The 20,511-nt window shown below is 45.6% G+C and overlaps 1 protein-coding gene across 2 annotated transcripts in view; it reads left to right on the top strand.

The window, feature by feature from the left end:
* The first annotated feature begins 1,988 nt into the window (after positions 1 to 1,988).
* Positions 1,989 to 20,511, top strand: part of SMARCAL1 (SNF2 related chromatin remodeling annealing helicase 1) — a 52,563-nt gene continuing 34,040 nt past the window's right edge. Inside the window, exons 1-7 of one of the 2 annotated variants that reach the window (XM_020896322.2) lie at positions 1,989 to 2,291; positions 4,090 to 4,125; positions 4,527 to 5,365; positions 5,983 to 6,033; positions 9,632 to 9,871; positions 12,460 to 12,510; positions 19,936 to 20,122. In XM_020896322.2, the coding sequence (XP_020751981.2) occupies positions 4,585 to 5,365; positions 5,983 to 6,033; positions 9,632 to 9,871; positions 12,460 to 12,510; positions 19,936 to 20,122 (1,310 nt within the window). In that variant the 5' untranslated portion in view covers positions 1,989 to 2,291; positions 4,090 to 4,125; positions 4,527 to 4,584. The remainder of the gene's footprint in view (positions 2,292 to 4,089; positions 4,126 to 4,526; positions 5,366 to 5,982; positions 6,034 to 9,631; positions 9,872 to 12,459; positions 12,511 to 19,935; positions 20,123 to 20,511) is intronic. The other variant, XM_020896324.2, reaches the window with a different exon arrangement.

Below are 20,511 nucleotides of genomic sequence, written 5' to 3' on the forward strand. Positions count from 1 at the left end.
GGCTATGGTTTTTCCAGTGGTCATGTATGGATGTGAGAATTGGACTGTGAAGAAAGCTGAGCACTGAAAAATTGATGCTTTTGAACTGTGGTGTTGGAGAAGACTCTTGAGAGTCCCTTGGACTGCAAGGAGATCCAACCAGTCCATCCTAAAGGAGATCAGTCCTGGGTGTTCATTGGAAGGACTGATGCTGAAGCTGAAACTCCAGTACTTTGGCCACCTGATGCGAAGAACTGACTCATTGAAAAAGACCCTAATGCTGGGAGGGATTGAGGGCAGGAGGAGAAGGGGACAACAGAGGATGAGATGGCTGGATGGCATCACCGACTCGATGGACATGAGTTTTGAGTAAACTCCGGGAGTTGGTGATAGACAGGGAAGCCTGGCATGCTGCGATTCATGGGGTTGCAAAGAGTCGGACATAACTGAGCAACTGAACTGAACTGAACTGTTTTCTTACTGTAACTTTACAGATGAGGAAATACAGGTAGGGTCATTGTGTTGACTTGGCCAATGAAAGGGGTGGAGCTGAGATTTGAACGCTATCTAGCGCTGAACTTCACTCAAGGCCTATAAGACAGGCCAATGCCTTTGTCATTTAAAAAACCTGGTTAACTGTTTCAAAAGTCACATAAGTTCTATATGATTATTTTAAGAAAATTCAAGTAACTCAGGAAATTCTAGTTAAAAAGTAGACTAGTGTACCCCATCCTCCCTTGGTTGTGAAATGAGTTTACACACACTGACAAGTAAGGATTTTTTTTTTAATGGATCAAACTATATGCATTGATGTGCTTTGTTTTCCTTAACAATACGTCATTTTTCCAGATCCTTAAGTAAAGATCTGTTTGTTTTTAAATGTGCCATGTTTGAAAACAGAATAGCAATATTTATGTGTACAGTGATGATAGGGGTTATTTATTTACCAACAATATTTAATACTGGAGTTGATTATGGAATGGAAACGGGGCTCACACTGGTGCTCAGAAATGGGGTAAACTGGCTCTGATAGTGTCAGGTTACTAATTTTCTCTCAAAAGTGTGGGCTCCAGAGTCAGAACCACAAATAGGGTAATAAGGCTTTGAAAAAGTTATCCAGTAGCTGTTCTGTAAAAGAGGGATACAAATACTGTGTGTTCCTTAAAATTGTAGTGAGGATTAAATGAGATAGTTCAGATTAAATGCTCAGCACAACGACTGAAGATGAAAAGGATGATTATGACAATGACAGTGATGACAATGCTAATTCTCTTTTGGTTCAAGAAGGTCTCGGCGTTGGAACAGCAGGTGATGCTTAAATTGCAAAGCTATCAATATCAGGAACGGGCCCTTCAGGGCTACCAAATCCGGCTGCCCGTCTCTCCATATTACTATGAGATTAGCCACAGATGCAGTATCTTTGACTTGTCAAATGAAATTCTTGTGTTAATATGATGTTGTACATTTTGCACAGCTCATACTGCTTCCTTCCTGGGTGCTACTAAAAATAAGGAAGAGCATGAAAAAAAAAAAAAAAACAACCCACAGTCTGACAGTTCTTCACAGTAAGACTTCAGTTGTGGAAACCTCAACAACTCAGGTTTAATATCATTAAACGATCCAGAGTTTGGTGAAACCTTTCAGGAAACTGTTGTTTTGCAGTCGCTCTGTCGCGTCTGACTCTCTGGGACCCCATGGACTGCAGCATGCCAGACTTCCCTGTCCTTCACCGTCTCCCAGAGCTTGCTCAAACTCATGTCCCATCCAGTCTGTGATGCCATCCAACCATCTCGTTCTCTGTCGTCTCCTTCTCCTCCTGCCTTCAATATTTCCCAGCATCAGGGCCTTTCCTAATGAGTCTGCTCTTCCCACCAGGTGGCCAAAGTACTGGAGCTTCAGGTTCAGCATCAGGGAAACCAGGACTACAATTCCCAGGGTGGACCGTTTCCACCCCGCCCATGACGTTGCGTCTCTCCGAATTCTCACCAGGCTCCTAGTTCAAACTACAAATCCCAGAAGGCCCTGCAGGACCGCTCCGCCCTCCCGCCTCCTGAACTCTCACCTTTTTAAAAGCGCAATTCGGGCCGCCTTGCCCACTGGGAAATGTAGTTCCTCGGTGAGCGACCCTGCCACTAACACTACCTCTCAGGCCAGGGAACTGAAACAAAGCGAGCGAACTGGCAAGCACTCGAGTACCTGCGCCTAACCGGTCACCGGAAGAGCAACCTGGCTCGGGAGGGCCTTGGAGACGCGCCTGGGTTCGGGGTCTGGCGCGAATGAAGCTCGCAGTCTAGGTCTCAAAAGGCGAGAAGGTAAACCGGGAGGAAGGCGGCGGAGAAGGACACGACCACATCCCAGCCTGGAGCAGGGAGTGGCCAACGGAAAGGGTGAATCCAAGTGGAGATGATAGGGGTGGGAATGGCGCTTCCGTCCTGCCAAGTCTGTGGGGAGATGCGCGCCCCCAAAATGGGGTGGAACCCAGGTCCTAGCAAAAAGAAGAGGGGCCTCCGTGTAATGGGATGGCTTTATGGTTTGGGGCTGATCAATGGGACCTCATCCCGCGGCCTCGTCTCCCCTGGCTAGTGGAGGCAGCGCACCAGGCCTTGGACCTGGAGGATTTGGGGCCGCGGCAAAGCCCTGGATGGCAGGTTTAGGCAGGAGTGTTTTGCTCAGGGAACCTGAGAACTTGAGCGGAGCCCCGGGAACAAAGCCTTTCTCTAACCCCTTCCTAACTGTTGGCGGTTGGGGGAAGTGGGAGGTCCCTGGGGACAGATGTTTGGGGGTTCTGGTCAAAGACAGTCGCAGGAGGAAGGAAACCTTTTTAACCCTAGGCCCTTCTCAAAGTACCCCACCTGTACCCCCTTGTCATCACTGTAAACATTACGTGGCCCGTTGAGAGCCGACTCTTCTGAATCAAGCCAGAGAAGTTGGTGTCAGGCGCCTGGGCTTAGAATATTGTCAGAGTGGCTCAGCTCTTGGAAAAAGGACCTAAGTAAATTAATTGGGGGAAAAAATCAGGCTTGGGATACAGGACAGACAGTTTGTAAAAGATCCTGCCATGCTGTGCTTCCGTTGTGTCCCACTCTTTGTGAACCCAAAGGCTCTAGACCACCAGGCTCCTCTGTCTGTGGGATTCTCCAGGCGAGAATACCTTCGTCTCTTAGGGCTCTTGCTTTGGCAGGTGGGTTCTTTACCACCCTTCCAGGGGATCTTCCCAACCCAGGTCTCCCGCATTGCAGGTGGATTCTTTACCATCTGAACCACCAGGGAAGCCCAGGATACTGGAGTGGGTTATCTGTCCCGTCTCCAGGGGATCTTCCCGGCCCAGGAATAGAACCGGGTCTCCCTGGTGGCCCAGCTGATGAATTCTCCAGTCCCTGGGTTGGTAAGATCCCCTGGAGAATGGAACAGCTACCCACTCCAGTATTCTGGCCTGGAGAATTCCATGTACTATATAGTCCATGGGGTCGCAAAGAGTTGGACAAGACTAAGCACTTTCACTTTTCTTTACCACTAGCGCCACCTGGGAAGTCCATATAATTTGTCGTAAATTTATCTATCTCCAAAATACAGGACCTGTATCTAAGGATATGGATAGAAAAAAAGAATTATACTGTACTCTGTGAACACTAGCTGGCTTTCCTGGTGGCTTGGTGGTAAATAATCTTGCCTGCCAATGCAGGCGATGCCAGAAACACAGGTTTGATCCCTGGGGGGGAAGATCCCCTGGAGAAGGAAATGGCAACCCACTCCAGTATTCTTGCTTGGGAAATCCCATGGACAGAGGAGCCTGACAGGCTGCCATCCATGGGGTCACAGGAGTTGGACACAATTTAACCACTAAACCGCCACCTATGAGCAGTGGTTATTGATGGATAATGAGATTACAGATTAATTTTACTCTTCTTTACATCTATATGTAGCATCTGGATTTGTACAATGAGCATGTATTACTGTTTTCACCTCACTTTTCCAAGAGTCACTTGTTGCTCCTTGGTCGTGGGTTTACCACCTGCAGATTGCCTTGCTAGGAATGATAAAAGGATTCAGTTTGAGGGGTGAATTTAGAGTGCAGTCTATGTGATGTTAATGTTTTTTTCCTTCTTCCAGGTTGGAAAGAGGCTATTTTATAAATGTCACGTCATGGTATGTGGTTGTTTTGGTCTATGTCAGTCTAATCCCTTATCCTTTCTAGTTTGAAATGTTCCCTTCTCTTTATCTGATGGATTTAGATTGCACTGCATAACTTGCTTGGAATCTGAAAACTAACTCATGTTGGTTGGTGGATGAGAGGGAGAAAAATATTGCAGTTGAAATACCTTTTCAACTTTGGATTTAATTGACCTTGCTATTTGCTTTTTTTGTCAGGGTCATGGTTTTTGTCATATGTGTGTGTGTGTGTATGTTTAATTATAAAAATAAGTTTTAATATATCCTTTGTTTATACTCCTTGTGCATTTCCTGGGACAAAAGCTTGTTGAGATCAAGGTAAGCAAAAAAAATTTTAAAAATTAATGTTTATTTCCATGTTGTTTTTCCTTTCTCAGCTTTTGCCAAGTTTCCGGTTACAGACTGACGTTCCTACATGAGCATCTCCCTATTAAAATGTCCTTGCCTCTTACAGAGGAGCAGAGGAAAAAAATTGAAGCAAATCGGCAGAAGGCTCTGGCCCGAAGAGCTGAGAAACTGTTAGCAGAACAGCATCAGAAACCTGCCCAGTCCAAGCAGGGCCCATCCCAAAACCTCCCCCGAGATCCTTCTAAGTCAGGGAGCCATGGCATCTTTTTCAAGCAACAAAATCCCAGCAGTTCATTTCATGGTGACCAGAGACCTCAAAATCCCCACAGTTTTCCACCAAACACCTCTGAGCAGGCGAAGGGGGTGTGGCAGAGGCCAGAAGAGATGCCCACAGCCTGCCCAAGCCACCACCCACCAAATCAAGTGACTGTCGCTGGGATCTCCCCACCCCTGGCAAACAGTCCTCCAGGCGTCCCCAGCCAACAGCTCTGGGGTTGTGAATTAGGTCAAGGTCATCCGCAGGCTTCACACGAGACCCAGTCAACACCCTTTGCTAACACAACTCACGAGCCTCTGGCCAAAGCAAAGAATTTCCAGGAGACAGCAGCCTTTTCCTCTGGACAGCCCACTAGGGATCCTGAATTAGAGACCAGGATGGCAAGACCCTCCACCTCTGGGCAGAACGTTTCGAGGAGTGTGACGCCCAGAACAGAAGGAAGACTACAACAGAAAGCAGGGACCCCCCCGCCCAGAGTGGCAGGCTCCCAGCAGGGAAGGTGTATCCAGAACGGAGAGCGATTCCAGGTGAAGATTGGGTACAACGAGGCGCTCATCGCAGTGTTTAAGAGTCTGCCCAGCAGAAGTTACGGTAATGAGTCTTCCAATTGGTTCTTTCAGATGTTTTTTTTCCCCCTACTTCTAGAGTCTCTAACAGTTTCTCATAAATATGAAGAAGATGCATTGGCACATTCTGTCCATCCAGTTGTTAGAAAATTTCTATTTTAGTTCATGTTTCCTTTTGTAATAGGCATCCCTTCCAATAAGCTGCTGCCCTTGGGGGCTGCCTCGTGGCCACGTGGAGAATGGATGCATAGTTATTCACAGGCCCTTTCTCCTGCTGCCAGGTGCTTTGCGTGCATTGTAGCACTTAAGCCAAACAGCATTTTTTTGTGCGTGTGTTAAGCAGATATTATTTCCATTTTAAAGGCGATAGAACTGACTCAGCTAGGTGAAGTGGCATGCTCAGGTTGGTTCATCCGAAAGGGCAGAACCAAAGTGGTTATCCTCAGGTATGTTTGCTGTCTGTCCTCTCTGGGGATTTTGTACCTCAGCTGGGGCTTTTCAGTTAACTGTCCTGAACTTAGCATGCATGCGTGCATTTGTTCATTCACTCGTTCAACAAACCTTTATTGAATGTCCAAATATAACTCCTGCCAAGTCTTTGGCCTTATTGTGGGCAAACCGGGTACTTCTGTTTCATTTCAGATCCTGCCACCAAGACGTGGAACTTCAGCATGACCGACTACGGTCCCCTAAGTAAGTAGGTGTGTAGTGCCCCCTCATGCAGGGAGATGCTGCTTTTGAGGAGTTCCTTTGAAGTAGCAGAGGTAGTCTAGCTGGTGGTTCACATGGCTTTCGGAGTGCCATCCCAGTGTTCCTCTCTTCTCACCATGGCCAGCCTAGTGAGGCAGGTCCTTGGGAGGACATCACTGATCACATTAACAAAAGCTAGCACTTACCAGAACCTGCTACATGCAAGGCTGTTCTAAGCCCCTTATATATTTGCCAACTCTTTTATTCCTTATAACAACCATTTTACAGATGGGAAAACTGAGGTCCAGAGAGGCTCTGTAACTAACATAGGATCACACACAACCAATAGGTTGTGCAACTGGAATTCAAACCCAGCCCATCTGACTTCAGAGTGCCGATTGCCAGCAGACTGTGGGCTCCAGCCACGGCGGGCAGCTGTGCGGGCCTTGCTGCCAGGAAGAGTGACAGTTCAGCAACATCACAAGCCCGAGGGCGCAGAGAAGGGGCGTTGCACCAGCCTGTTGGCGGCCAGGGCCCCCAGGTGCTCCACTCCTGTCTTCTGTGATCTTGTTGACTATCCTGCGCCAAGGTTTTGTCGCCTTCGGATGCCTGGAGCCTGCAGCTGGTCAGTGTCAGCTCCGTTCTGCGCCTCCTCCTCGCTGGCCATGTCTGTGCTCTCTCTCCCCACCCAGTTCAAAAAGGGGAAAGCAGAGGATCCACGGGGAGGTTACTCCTCCACAGATTTGAGGCATGAAGTAGAATTCTCTAGAATCACTAGTATAGTTTCTGGAAGTGATGAGACAGCCCCCTGCAGAGCCTCCTGTGTTGTGTGTGGTTTTTTTTTTTTTTTTGGCCTCCTCCACTTGAAATGTACACCATTAGGTTTGGGAGAGCTCACTTCTACCATTATTTTATTCCTTCTATTATTTTATTTATTTACTTATTTTTGGCCATGCGAGGTGTCCGTTGCTACTTAGGCTACTCTCTAGTTGCGGTGTGCAGGCTTCCCCTTGCAGTGGCTTCTTGTTGCAGTGCACGAGCTCCAGGGTGAGTGACCTTCAGTAGTTGTGGCCTGTGGACTCTGTACTTGCGGCTCCCGGACTCTAGAGCACAGGCTCAGTAGTTGAGGCGCATGGGCTTAGTTGCTCTGCGGCGTGGGGGATCTTCCCAGATCAGGGATCGCCTACAGCGGCAGGCAGATTCAAAACCACTGAGCCACCAGGGAAGCCCTTACCATTATTTTAATCCATTTATTGCGTGTTAGGAAGAGGAGAGACAGGTTTTGATACCTGGTGTTGCATTGGTGCATATTAAACCAGTGGTTTCCACTGTTAGGAAATTTTTTTCATGTCATTTTTTTTTTTTATATACTTTTATACGTGTATACCAAAGTAACCTACAGAGACGGTTTAAAGTCTCTGTTTTGTTTGATTTGTCATCTTTTTACTCCTGTTCTCTGACCATAATGCATGGTGACTTGGATGTTATTTGCTTTTGCAAATTCATTTAGGTTTTCTGTACAGTATGATTATTTCTGGTAATGCTTCACATATTTTTTTTTTTTTAAACTGTTTGTTGGGGACAAAATTCTCAGTGTACCTTTCAGATGGATTTTGCTGAACTGTTTACCTTCCCTGTATCCTGGTCAGGGTTTTGCATGCACAATCTGCTTCTGCCAAAGTATATCTTGCAGCAATCATGAATTTGTGCCTGTATCCTTCTTTCTTCATTTTCAGATGGTTCATGATTTCTGTGTCATCTTAGTAGATTATACTTTTCATTAATATAATTTATGAAGACTATCAGTCTTTCTGTTACTCATTTGGGTTCACCTCTGAACTTTGACTTTTTAACTCTACCACACACTCTTTGAACCCTACCACACACTCTTTGTAGGTCATGTGGAAAGTATATCAATGCACAAAAGAAGAAAAACCAGCCCCCTTATCTGCCCCCCATCTGTCCCCACTCACTATTAGCATTTCAGTTTTGTTCCTTCCAGCCTTTTTGCCTGTGCATTAAAATAACAATGTTTTATATATTTAATATAATTTGTGTCTTGCCTTTTTCACTTAGTGTTCCTGCATAAAGCATTTTTATTAATTTTTAATTTATGTATTATTTTGGGTTGCGCTGGGTCTTCATTGCTCTGTGTGGTGTGCATGAGCTTTCTCCGGTTGCAGCAAACAGGGTTTACTCTTAGTTGCAGTGCGCAGGTTTCTCGTTGTTGTGGCTTCTCTTGTTGCGGAGCACAGGCTCTAGGATACAGGCTTCAGTAGTTGCAGCAGCAGGCTTAGTAGTTACGGCGCATGGGCTTAGTTGCTCTGAGGCATGTGTGATCCTCCTGGACCTGGGGTCGAACCCATGTCCCCTGAATGAGCAGGTGGATTCTTATCCACTGTGCAACCAGGGAAGTTCCAAAGCATTTTTATTTTAATGGTGCATGTTAAACAGTTCATTCTAAATGATGAAAATGTACATGTCTTTTATTGAACCACTTTGACCTCCAAAAGATGATTTAATATTGTTTTTTGTACCTTTTTGTTTTCCAAAATTTCTTCCAAAGAAATTAATTGCTATATATGGGAGATTAATTATTTAATGGAAGGCTATATAGCCTTCCATTGTAAGAATGTGTCATAAATTGGGTAAATCATGTTCTTTTTGTTTAATATTAATTTGCTTCCAGTTTCCCTAGTATCAAAGCTGTAAGGAACACCTTGGTCTATAAATTTTTGTGTTTTCATTTTATGTTAGTTGAGACAGACTTCCTAAAAGTTGAATCATGATGATAACTTTTTATAGCTCTTGCTCTGTATTGCAAGATTGTCTTCGAGAAGGTTTTCAGATATCTAATTTTTATCTAATATCATTCTGCAAGTTTAATAAGTAAAAATTGGCTTTTTATTACTCTGATTATTTGCAAAGTTGCATGTTTCTCAAATGTCTATTGGTCATTTTTCCCCTTTTTGAGTTGGTTACCTAATGTATCTTAGTGGTTTCAGTATTTTTTTTTAAGTATGAGCTCTGTTCCTATTTCTTGCAGATATCCTTGTTCTGTAGTTTTGCCTTTCATTTCAGATTTTTTGACTGTTTAGTTTTATGTCGTCAAATCTATTAATCTATAAAATGCCGCAGTAATAGAGAAAATAAGGTTCAGAACTGCATTTGTGGCCTGACAGTCCTGTGTCTCCTTCCTTGTCCTTCCAGTGAGGGACAGAGCAGTGACCTGGGAACAGGGTGAAGGGGCTGATTTCAGGAGTGTTGATTTCCTTCAGTGGCTTCTCTGACATAGCTGCAGAAATTATCTGATAAGTTTACTCATCTTGGTGAGACCCCTCTTCTCCCTGTTCATTTCTGAATTCTAAGTTTTAAATTGGAAAACCTAAAGAATAGAAGAGTTATTTTCAGGTAATCCTGAGCTCTCTGAACCTCCAGTTAAAGCTCACCTGCTCACCTTCCCCATCTAACTACACCTCTTGTCTCCTGCCTGCTTAGCAAACCTTGTCACCCTGTTCCTGCCTCCTCTCCTGCTTGCCTGAGCATCCCAGGGCCTTAAAAGTTACCAGGTCATCAGCTCTGTCCTTTTCTTATTCCACAGTGAAAGCAGCCCAGCGCCTCCCGGGGATCACCCTGCAGCCTTTGGAAGGGGCTCAGGGCCACGTGGAGTCGGCCTCCACCAGCAGTGGCATTACAGCCAAGACCGGCCTTCCTGCAGCTCCCTCCCTGGCCTTTGTCAAAGGGCAGTGCGTGCTCATCTCCCGGGCCCGCTTCGAGGCAGACATCGGCTATTCCGAAGACCTGATTGCGCTGTTTAAACAGATGGATTCCAGAAAATACGGCAAGTAGTTGCCTAATTCCCAGAAGGCAGAGTGGCCCATGATCTCAGAGCAGGGTGTTCCCGTCTCTTTAAATATTCAGAAGTGACTTTCTTGGCAAAGCTTTCCTAACCTGCTCCTCTTCCTATGGAAAGGTGTTCCTTAAATTGTTACCGATAGTTGAGCACGTAGTGGGGTTTGCTTTGTCCTTAAAGGCCTCCCAAGGAGAAGACTCCTTCCCTGGTCACCTGGGCAGTGGCTGCTCAAGAGAAGCAGGTAAGTTCCTGCTGTAACCGCTTAAACCTATTTAGTTTTATTTTGTCCTTAGGAGAGCTTGAAAAATAGGTGTTTGTCATAGAAATAATTGCCTTTGCGTAGACTCAGTTCAGTTCAGTCACTCGGTCATGTTCTATTCTTTGCATAGACTAAGCCAGTGGTTTTCAAGCTTGAGCCCGCCTCCCAACCACCTGGAGCAGTGAGTGAATCACAGATTGGCCAGTCCAACCCCCAGAGTAAATGTTGATGCCTGGGTTCCCATCAAGAGCTACTGATTTAATTGGCTTGAGGTGGGGCCCCGGATATTGGCATTTAAAAAAAAAATCTTCAGGTGAGTCTGATAATCAGCCAGGCTTGAAAACCACCAGACAAAACACAGTAGTTTTGCTTAATTTTTTTAATGAGGTTCTTCAAAAGCTGCCACATCAGAATAAGGAGCAGAATTCTGAACTTCTGGGTTTCATTCTTAGCTTGGGCCTTGTTGCTTTACAAAGCAGTGTGGCTTTTGTATTCCTTGGCTTTTCCCTCGGCAGGTTAGAAGGGCTTCCCAGGTGGCGCTAATGATAAAGAACCCACCTGTCAATGCAGGAGACAGAAGAGACTCGGGTTCAGTCTCCGAGTCAGTAAGAGCCCCTGGAGGAAGAAATGGCAGCCCCCTCCAGTATTCTTGCCTGGAGAATCCCCATGGACAGAGGAGCCTGGTGGGCTATGGTTCATAGGGTTGTAATGAGTCAGACACGACTGCAGCAACTTGGCACAGCACACACAGGCAGGTAGAAAGCAAACCTTTAAACCTCTTGCCTTTGAGACATTACACTCAGACAGCACCGTGGATGAAGCCTCTGTGGAGTGACTTGCTTAGCGAGCCTTCCTCAAGGTTGGGGTTACTTCAGGAGGGAGTGATGCTGGCTGCTGCCTTGTTATCCTTTAGATGGATAGAGTTTTGACGGGTGAGAGCAGGCTGGTGAGTAGGGTTTAGGTGTGATGCACAGGTCCCAGCCCAAGTCCAGAGAGTGTTGTCCTCATCCGCCCCCAGACCCCTTAGATCTTTGACTTCTGTTTGGGGTGGCCCTCAAAAGGCAAGTACTGATGACCTGTGACTTAGGATAAGTGTGGCCTTTGAAATCAGACTCCTGACATGATCTGCTGTTTGTGGAGGAATGAGAACAGCAAAAATATTCATGCCCAAACCCTGCCCAGACCACTAGATGTTAAAACACCATGACTGGATTTTTTCCACCATAGCAGTTATTCACGGACCTTTCCATTTGCTGCCCTGCCGCCGTCAGGATCCAGCTGTTGTCAGAAAGGGCCTCCTGCTCTATTCCCACGTCAGGAGTGGGCTGTCTGCTTTTGGTCTTTCTGTCAGATTACACCTGGGCCACCTAGCTTCTCTCCTGACATGGACTCGGTGTCCATGATGCCTTTTCCCTAACTACCTTGCTTCCTCAGTGACCAGACAGAGAATTCTCTTGTACTACCCAGAAAGCATTTACTGACTTGCAGCTTACTTGATTTTCTCAGACGGTAGATTGGTAGGAAAACTGGAAGTGACGAGTCAGTGCTGGGTAGGGAAATGCTCACCCTTCTTAGTTAATAACGTGTATAGATTATGCTATACTCCACTAATCAGGAGATGGCATCCTCATCATAATAATAATTTATCATTTACCTTTTTTTGAGTGCATTGTTTGCCAGACATGCTTTTATAAGCATTTTACATTTAAATTTTATGTAATCCTCACAAGAACCCTATAAAGCAGGGGCTCTAGGAGCCTCCTTTTGCAGATGGTGGGAACAGAGGCACAGAGAAGTTATGTAACTTGCCCAAAATCACACAGCCAGGAAGTGGCAGACCTGGGATTTGACCACTCCGAACACATGTAGCTTGTTTTCCATGTACGAATTGAAGCTACTAATAATGGTGCCCAGCTTACAGCACATTGAGGAGCCAAGGACATGGTCAGTAAGTTTCTTGGCTTAAAGTAAGCACTGAATAAGTACAAGCTATAGTATCCCAGCCTTGGAGATTCAGGACATCTCTTCACCTGCTAGGCTGTCCCTGGTCGTCTGTCCATGTAACTCCCCTTGTCCCCACCCTTACCAACCCACTGCCATCTCCACGTTTGCTTGTCTTTCCTCCCTGAATTCTGTGAGTCTCGATGACAGGGCTTTTCAGTCTCTCTGTCCCCACTGCCCAGCACAAGGTCAGCACGAGGTGGCCACCGCCCGAGCTTCCTGGGGTTTTCTGAAACCAGGGGATGAATCAGTAAGTGTGGTGACCTTGCAGGAGGGCAGGCTGTCACGTTTGCCTGTTTGTCTTTTGTCATTGCAGATGTCAAGACCCGGAAGTGGAGCTTTCTCCTGGAGGAATACAATAAACTCAGTGAGCTGCCCACCTTGCTTGTTTATATCATGCTATTGTTAAGCCTTAATCACTGGCCTCGAATTTAATGTAGTTTTTTTTTTTTGAAGATTGATTTCTTTACTTTTGACTCTGCTGGGTCTCCACTGTTGCACATGGGCTTGTCTGTAGCTGCGGTGAGGGACTATTCTTCAGCTGCCGTGTGCGGGCTCCCCCTGTTGCAGAGCACAGGCTCTGGAGCATGGTCTCAGTAGTTGTGGCACGTGGGTTCATTTGCCCCGATGCATGTGGGGTCTTCCCAGACCAGGGTTTGAACTTGTGTGCCCTGCATTGGCAAGCAGACCCCTAATCACTCAACCAGCAGGGAAGCCCCAATATAGCATATTTTAAAAGAATCGCCTCCTTCCTCCCCTTCGCTGCAATAACATGACACACTTGTGTGCAGGACTGGGAAAGGCGAAGATGTTCTCAGCCATGCCCCTGCGCCCTGTGATAGTGGCTTTATGACAGTTCAGGGAAATGCAGGCCACATGTTCCATCAGGTGGAGGCGGTGCTCATCAGATACTTGAGGCCCGTGAACTTGGGAATCAGAGGCAAGCTAGGATTGCCAAGGTTAGATGGAAGCTACTTTAGATCCCCTGTAAGAACGGGGGATCCACTCACTGCCAGAACCAGATGGTCTGTGGAAGCAGGAGAGCTATAGTAGTAACAGGCTTCACGATGGGCTGAGTTCTGCCAGAGGCAGAAGCCAAGGCCAGGGCACATCGGTGTTTAGTACATGCTTTGGAGCCTGACCAAGGGAAGGGCTATGTGTACAGATACAACTATGAGAAGGAGAAGTCAGTTTGGGCTTATCATTTTGCTTCTCTGTGCTCTGCTTGGGTGGGGCAATGAATGAATTGCAGTATGCCTGAGGAAGGGGTGCGGTGGGCTGATGTGGTCATATCTCAGCTTGTCTTGGAAGGCTCGTCTGTCACCCGTCTTCCAGACTTCAAATCCTGCAGTGGGTGTGCAGCTGGCAGAGCACGGGTTCCCCCTGTTTGACCCCTGAGAACTTTCTGGTCCCAGGGATGGTACCTGTCAGGCCAGGAGAGACATTCTCCAGCGCAGTGGGGGTGGGGAGGTGTCCACCAGGCTAGGGGTTTAAAGAAGAGGTCTCTTCCCTCTGTCTCCTTCTTAGGTGATTTACTGTGTGACATCAGGTAGGTAGCTCAATATTCTGGATCCCATTTGGCCCTTCAGTTTAAAAAAAAAGGGGAGGGAAGGTATTTAATCCATATCTATCCTACTGGCAGAAATTAAATATGAGGAAAGAGCATTCGATTCCTTGAGGGAAGACTTGCTGCAAACTCGGGGTTCAGTTTGAATATGATGAGTTACTTATTTAGTATCAGCAGCCACTAACTGAGGCAAAAAGGGTGGCTGACATTTATCTGAGACTCCTTGGCTGCAACTGTTGGGAAATTGTGGCTTGAGCAAATTATTTGGCCGAAGCTGAATTTTTGATGAGCAGTCAAAGTGAGGTTTTCTCTCTCAGCCCGTTGTCTTTTAACCACAGAAAGACATGTAAATATGTGAGCTATGAAGCCTTTGACTTTTATGGAACAACAAAAAGCAGGACATTTACAGCATTAGCAGATGAATGTAATGTTGAAAAACTGTGATTTACCGCTCACGTAGTGTTATATAATGGTTCCAAGTCTTGTGGGCCATGGACTCATTGAAATATGTGATGAAACAATGGAGTCTTCACTGGGAAAAATGCACAGAAAGGCCACGTGTAAGGTTTTTATTTAAAAAAAACAAACAAACATGTATTTTATTTATTTATTTTTGGCTGCCTTGGGTTTTAGTTGCAGCACTCGAGGTTTTTGTTACACATCTCTAGTTGCGGTGCTCAGGCCTTGTTGCTCCGCAGCATGTGGAACCTCCATTCCCTGACCAGGGATCAGACCCTCATCCCCTGTATTGGAAGGCAGATGTGTAACCATTGGACCTCCACATGTAAAGATTTTGTTTTTTATATTACTAATTCTGTGGACCTTGACTTAAGAATTCTAGAGTTAGGACTACTTTTTTTGAATTCATTATAATGATGGGCTTCCCAGGTGGCACTAGTGGTTAAGAACCCACCTGGTAATGCAGGAGATGTAAGAGACACAGGTTTGGTCCCTGGATTGGGAAGATCCCCTGGAGGAGGGCATGACAGCCCACTCCAATACTCTTGCCTGGAGAATCCCATAGACAGAGAAGCCTGGTGGGCTACAGTCTATAGGATTGCAAAGAGTCGGACACGACTGAAGGGATGATAATGGCTCATAGAATATAACACTGATTTTCCTTGTCTCTTTGTTGTTGTTCAGTCGCTCAGTCATGTCCAACTCTTTGCGACCCCAGACTGCAGCATGCCAGGCTTCCCTGTCCTTCACCATCTCCTGGAGCTTGCTCAAACTCATGTCCATTGCATTGGTGATGTCATCCAACTATCTCTTCCTCTGTTGACCCCTTCTCCTCCTGCCTTCAGTCTTTCCCAGGTTCAGGGTCTTTTCTAATGAGCCAGTTCTTTACATCAGGTGGCCAAAGTTCTGGACTTCAGCTTCAGCATCAGCCCTTCTAATGAATATTCAGGATTGATTTCCTTTAGGATTGACTGGTTGGATCTCCTTGCAGTCCAAGGGACTCTCCAGAGTCTTCTCCAACACCACAGTTCAAAAGCATCAATTCTTCGGCATTCAGCGTTCTTTATAGTCCCACTCTTACATCCATGTATGACTACTGGAAAAACCATAGCCTTGACTAGACAGACCTTTTTTGGCAAAGCAACGTCTCTGCTTTTGAATATGCTGTCTAGGTTGGTCATAACTTTTCTTCCAAGGAGTAGGCGTCTTAATTTCACGGCTGTAGTCACCATCTGTAGTGATTTTGGAGCCCAAGAAAAGAAAGTCTGTCACTGTTTCCATTGTTTGCCAATCTATTTGCCATGAAGTGATGGGACCAGATGCCATGATCTTAGTTTTTTGAATGTTGAGTTTTAAGCCAACTTTTTTTTTTCAGTTCTTCTTTGCTATCTGCCATAAGGGTGGCGTCATCTGCACATCTGAGGTTATTGATATTTCTCCCGGCAATCTTGAGTCCAGCTTGTGCTTCATCCAGCCCAACACTTCACATGATGTACTCTGCATATAAGTTAAATAAGCAGGGTGATAGTATACAGCTTCAATGTTCTCCTTTCCCAATTTGGAACGAGTCTGTTGTTCCATGTCCAATTCTAACTGTTGCTTCTTGATCTGCAGACAGATTTCTCAGGAGGCAGGTAAGGTGGTCTGGTATTCCCATCTCTTTAAGAATTTTCCACAGTTTGTTGTCATCCACACAGTCAAAGGCTTTAGTGTAGTCAATGAAGCAAAAGTAGATGTTTTTCTGGAATTCTCTTGCTTTTTCTGTGATCCAGTGGATGTTGGCAATTTGATCTCTGATTCCTCTGCCTTTTCTAAGTTCAGCTTGAACATCTGGAAGTTCTCGCTCGGTTCACGTGCTGTAGAAACCTAGCTTGGAGAATTTTGAGCATTATTTTGCTAGCTTGTGAAATGAATGCAATTGTGTGGTAGTTTGAACATTCTTTGGCATTGCCTTTCTTTGGGATTGTAGTGAACACTGACCTTTTCCAGTCCTGTGGCCACTGCTAAGTTTTCTATATTTGCTGGCATATTGATTGCAGGACTTTAATAGCATCATCTTTTAGGACTTGAAGTAGCTCAGCTGGAATTTCATCACCTCCACTAGCTTTGTTTGTAGCGATGCTTCCTATGGCCCGCTACTTTGCACTCCAGAATGTCTGGCTCTAGGTGAGTGATCCCCCCTTCACAGTTATTTGGGTTATTGAGTTCTCTCTTGTATAGTTCTTCTGTGTATTCTTGCCACCTCTTCTTAATATCTTTTGCTTCTGTTAGGTCCCTACCATTTCTGTGCCCATCTTTGCATGAAATGTTCCCTTGGTGTCTTTAATTTTCTTGAAGAGATCTCTAGCCTTCCCCATTTTATTGTTTTCTTCTATTTCTTTGCATTGTTCACCGAGGAAGACTTTCTTATCTCTCCTTTCTATTCTTTGGAACTCTGCATTCAGTTGAGTATATCTTTCCTTTTCTCCTTTCCCCATTTCATAGATTGGGGAAAATCTGGACCCAGAGAAAGGATGCAGTTGTTTTCCTTGTCAGGAGCCTTTCAGGGTCACAGTGAAGTCTGACTAAAATTGCAGTTCTGAGTTTGTGATGTGACCTGCTAGATGGAGAAGCCAGGTCTGTGAACGAAGAGACTAGGGAGATGAAGTGCTGCACATATCACAGTTCCATTCCTCCGGTAACAGACCATAAACCTGGGGAGTCTGCACCTCTCTCCCACCCCTGGTCTCGTCTGTGAAATCAGATTATTGACCTCAGCTAGTGACCATGTGCTTCTGAAACTAACTAAGAAACAACAGTAAGACCTGAGCGTGTGAGTGCCCGCTGCAGGAAGTGGCTGCTCCGGTCTCCAGGTCAGGCCAGTCTCCTCTGAGTGTCCCTCCTCCCTCTTCTCTCAGTGATGACTCATGGCCTCCTGGCCACAGCGAAATTGGCAGCAGGCCTTCTGTTTTCCCCTGCCTGTCACAGTCCAGAAGGGTTCTGCGTCCCCAAATCAGTGATTTCATCTTGTCGGCTGCTATTTGAAAACATTCACATCCACATCTCTTCACCATGTGGGCCGGCAGCATTCTGCCAGAGAGCTGTTTTACAGAAACGACTTCTCGATGACTCACGAAGCCAGATAGCACATCCATCTGATCTCCCAGTGCGGGGAAAGGGTAGCAGAGAGTGGCTGACAGAGAATTCAGGCGGTCTCCGAAACACACTCTGTGGGCTGAACCAGCAGCGTAGGATTTGGGGAGCTGGCAGTCGATAGGAGATAGAGTAGAAGGTGCTTTTTCCCCCTTGAGTGGCTGAAAGGACATAATGCATACAAAGCCTTGCGTTTCACCCCAGCTGGATCATCAGCGGTTTCTTAGCTTTCATTAGGTATCCGAGTGCTGAAGATCACTAGGATTAAAATGAAAATGGGTTCTGAAAGCACATGGAGTGCTCATACTCTTGAAGTGTGCAGAAATCAGCACGCTCGGATTTAATTTGGAAGCTTACAGTGTATGTCGGCATCAATATGAACACTCTCTCTCTTATTAAAGCCATCAGTGTTACCTAATTTCTCATCAGAGTGATGCTATTCATGCAAAGGGTCCCCAGAAATATGCTGGGAAAAGATTGAAGGCAAGAGGAGAAGGGGGAGGCAGGGGACGAGATGGCTAGGTAGCATCACCGACTCAATGGACATGAATTTGAGCAAACTGTGGGAGATAGTGAAAGATAGAGCAGCCTGGTGTGCTGCAGTCCATGGGGTCACAGAGATTCGGACACGACTTAGTGACTGAACAACAACAGAAATATTTAGGGAAAGACAAATGGATTTAAATATATTGAAAATGCAACACGGTTTAAGGTGGTGGTAGATGGCTTAGCTCCATGTTCACCTCGGTATTTGCAACTGGCAGTTGACGGTTGTGGCCGAAGCCTTTTGGAATACCTTGTGGGGAGCTAAGAACACATGACCATGTGGAATAGAGAACTGTCAGCCTTAGAATTTCAAGTGACATGGGGTAGAAATGAAATGAACCCAAGTTCTCTCTTTGATTCCTTCGCCTGGATTCCTGGAGAATCCAGGGAGCCCCTTGGTGGGTTACTACGACTCTCCCGGGGCGCCCCTGAGAGGTAAAGGGTAAAGGGCAATCGAGGATCTGTAGACAGTGGTCACTTTTCTAGTCAGATTTTTTGAAGGAAATGACGAAAAGGAAGACATCTTGAAAGCTGCAACTGTGGCTGTGACCGCAGGCTGTGACTGATGGTTTAATGATATTCTACTACCAGGGATTTCAGGCTCTATCTCTTCTCTCACTTTAAATTTTAACTGATGTTATCCTGCCTTCCCCCACCATACAGAATTCTGTTTTATTTGAAACTTGAGTGTTTTTTTTTTTTCTGTTTCTTTATTGAATAAAGAGGTTGTGTTTTGTTTTTTCTTTTGAAATCAGGTGAAGCTCAATTCCTTCAAAAAAGAAAAATCAGTGCGATTACTTGGCTTTCATTTCCGTGTAGATCCTAGGTCATTTGTTTTTCCCAGCTGGTTTAATGGCTCTGACTAGAAAAGGTCTCTCCATCCGTTATGTTGGAGTGTGGAAGCAGCACATGTGGAAGGAAAGGAAAGACCCTGAAATATAAGCTTTAGTTCAGAGTCATGGCCACCCCCAGTGTAGACTCTAAGCTAAGCAGGGGTTGGTAAAGCCCTTTTGTGAAGGGCCGGACAGCTCACATTTCAGGCTTTGTGGGCTGTGCTCTCTGTCCCAGTGACAGCTGCACCATCAGGCACGGCAGCTGCCATTGACCGTCCACTAACGCATGGGCACAGCTGTCTCCCCACAAACTATTTATCAGAACGAGTATACTGATTTGGCCCACAGGCCACCTCTCCCAAGAGGAGATGCTTTTTCTCTTATGGAAAATGTCCAAAGTGCAAGGCCATGAGCATTTTTCAGTCGGTGCCCTTTACACGGACTCTGCCCTTTGTTGGTATTTGTCAATAGCACTCCTGTCCTACTGATTTTTCTCCCTTTCCCCCCCACCCCACCTCCCGGCTTGTGACATTATTTTATTTTTATGGTTTTTTTTTTTTGCTTTTATTTATTTTTAATACTTTTTATTTTGTATTGGAATATAGCCAATTAACAATGTTGTGATAGTTTCAGGGGACAGCAGAGGGACTCAGCCATATACATGTATCCACACTCCCCCATGCTTCCCTCCCATCCAGGCTGCCACAGCTACTCATCTTTCTTGGAAACACCTCACAGTTTCTCTGCATGGACCGCAGTGCTTTCTTGCCTGTGGACAGCATGTAGCTTAAAGTTCTCCATCTCCTCAAACATCAAAACCAAAATAAAACATAAGGAGAATGGAAACAAAGCAAGATTTATTCATTCTAAGTCTTGCTTTAACTGGGCTAATTTTTGAAGAATATGGGTCCTTATTTATTGAAAGGGAATGCTAAAATAATTTTCTAAATGACTTTAGGTTAAAAAAGATCCGTCACAAAAACATGTTAGTTCTTTCCAGTGTTTGTGTAGTGTAGTGAAAATCAGTTTTGCATTCCTTAGTGCCCTCTTGTTTGCAGACATGAGAAGCAGAGGGAGAAAACTGGTGCTCTGCCATGCATCTGTCAGCACCCGATTTTCTCTCCAGTTACTTTTTTGAAGAAGGTGGCACGCTGCAGAATTTGAGCCCTTGAACTTTGTATCCCAAAGCCTCTTCTTTTTCTCCCAGAAGTCTTGGGCATTAACACTCCAGTTCTTACACCTCTGTTCTTTCTAGTGGAAAGAGTGCGAAGCCTTCCACAAGTTCAGCTGGATCCTCTGCCCAAGACCCTCACCCTGGCTTTCGCTGCTCAGCTCCAGAAGACGTCTCTCTCTCCCGTGGCAGACGTCCCCGAGGCAGACCTGTCCAGGGTGGATTCCAAGCTCGTGTCTAGCCTGCTGCCCTTTCAGAGAGCTGGAGTCAAGTAGGTTCTTCCTCTGTCTTCTTGTGCTCTCTCTCCTGTTCAGGTTTATCGATCACCATGAACTAGGTTCAGATGCTCCCTCTTTTATGAATATTCCTCTTTCACAATCTTCTGAAAGCATCAGGGATTAGAATTAAACAGCCCAAGTGTACCATCACCAAAGCCTGATTGTAACCATTGATTTCAAATTCCCTAAGTTAATCAGGGAATTCCCTAAGTTAATTCCCTAAGTTAATTCCTAACCTAGACAGCATATTAAAAAGCAGAGACGTTACTTTACCGACAAAGGTCTGTCTAGTCAAAGCTATGGTTTTTCCAGTAGTCATGTATGAATGTGAGAATTGGACCATAAAGAAAGCTGAGCGCCGAAGAATTGATGCTTTTGAACT

This window comes from Odocoileus virginianus, chromosome 30 (genome assembly GCF_023699985.2).
Source record: "Odocoileus virginianus isolate 20LAN1187 ecotype Illinois chromosome 30, Ovbor_1.2, whole genome shotgun sequence".
Lineage (NCBI taxonomy): Eukaryota > Metazoa > Chordata > Mammalia > Artiodactyla > Cervidae > Odocoileus > Odocoileus virginianus.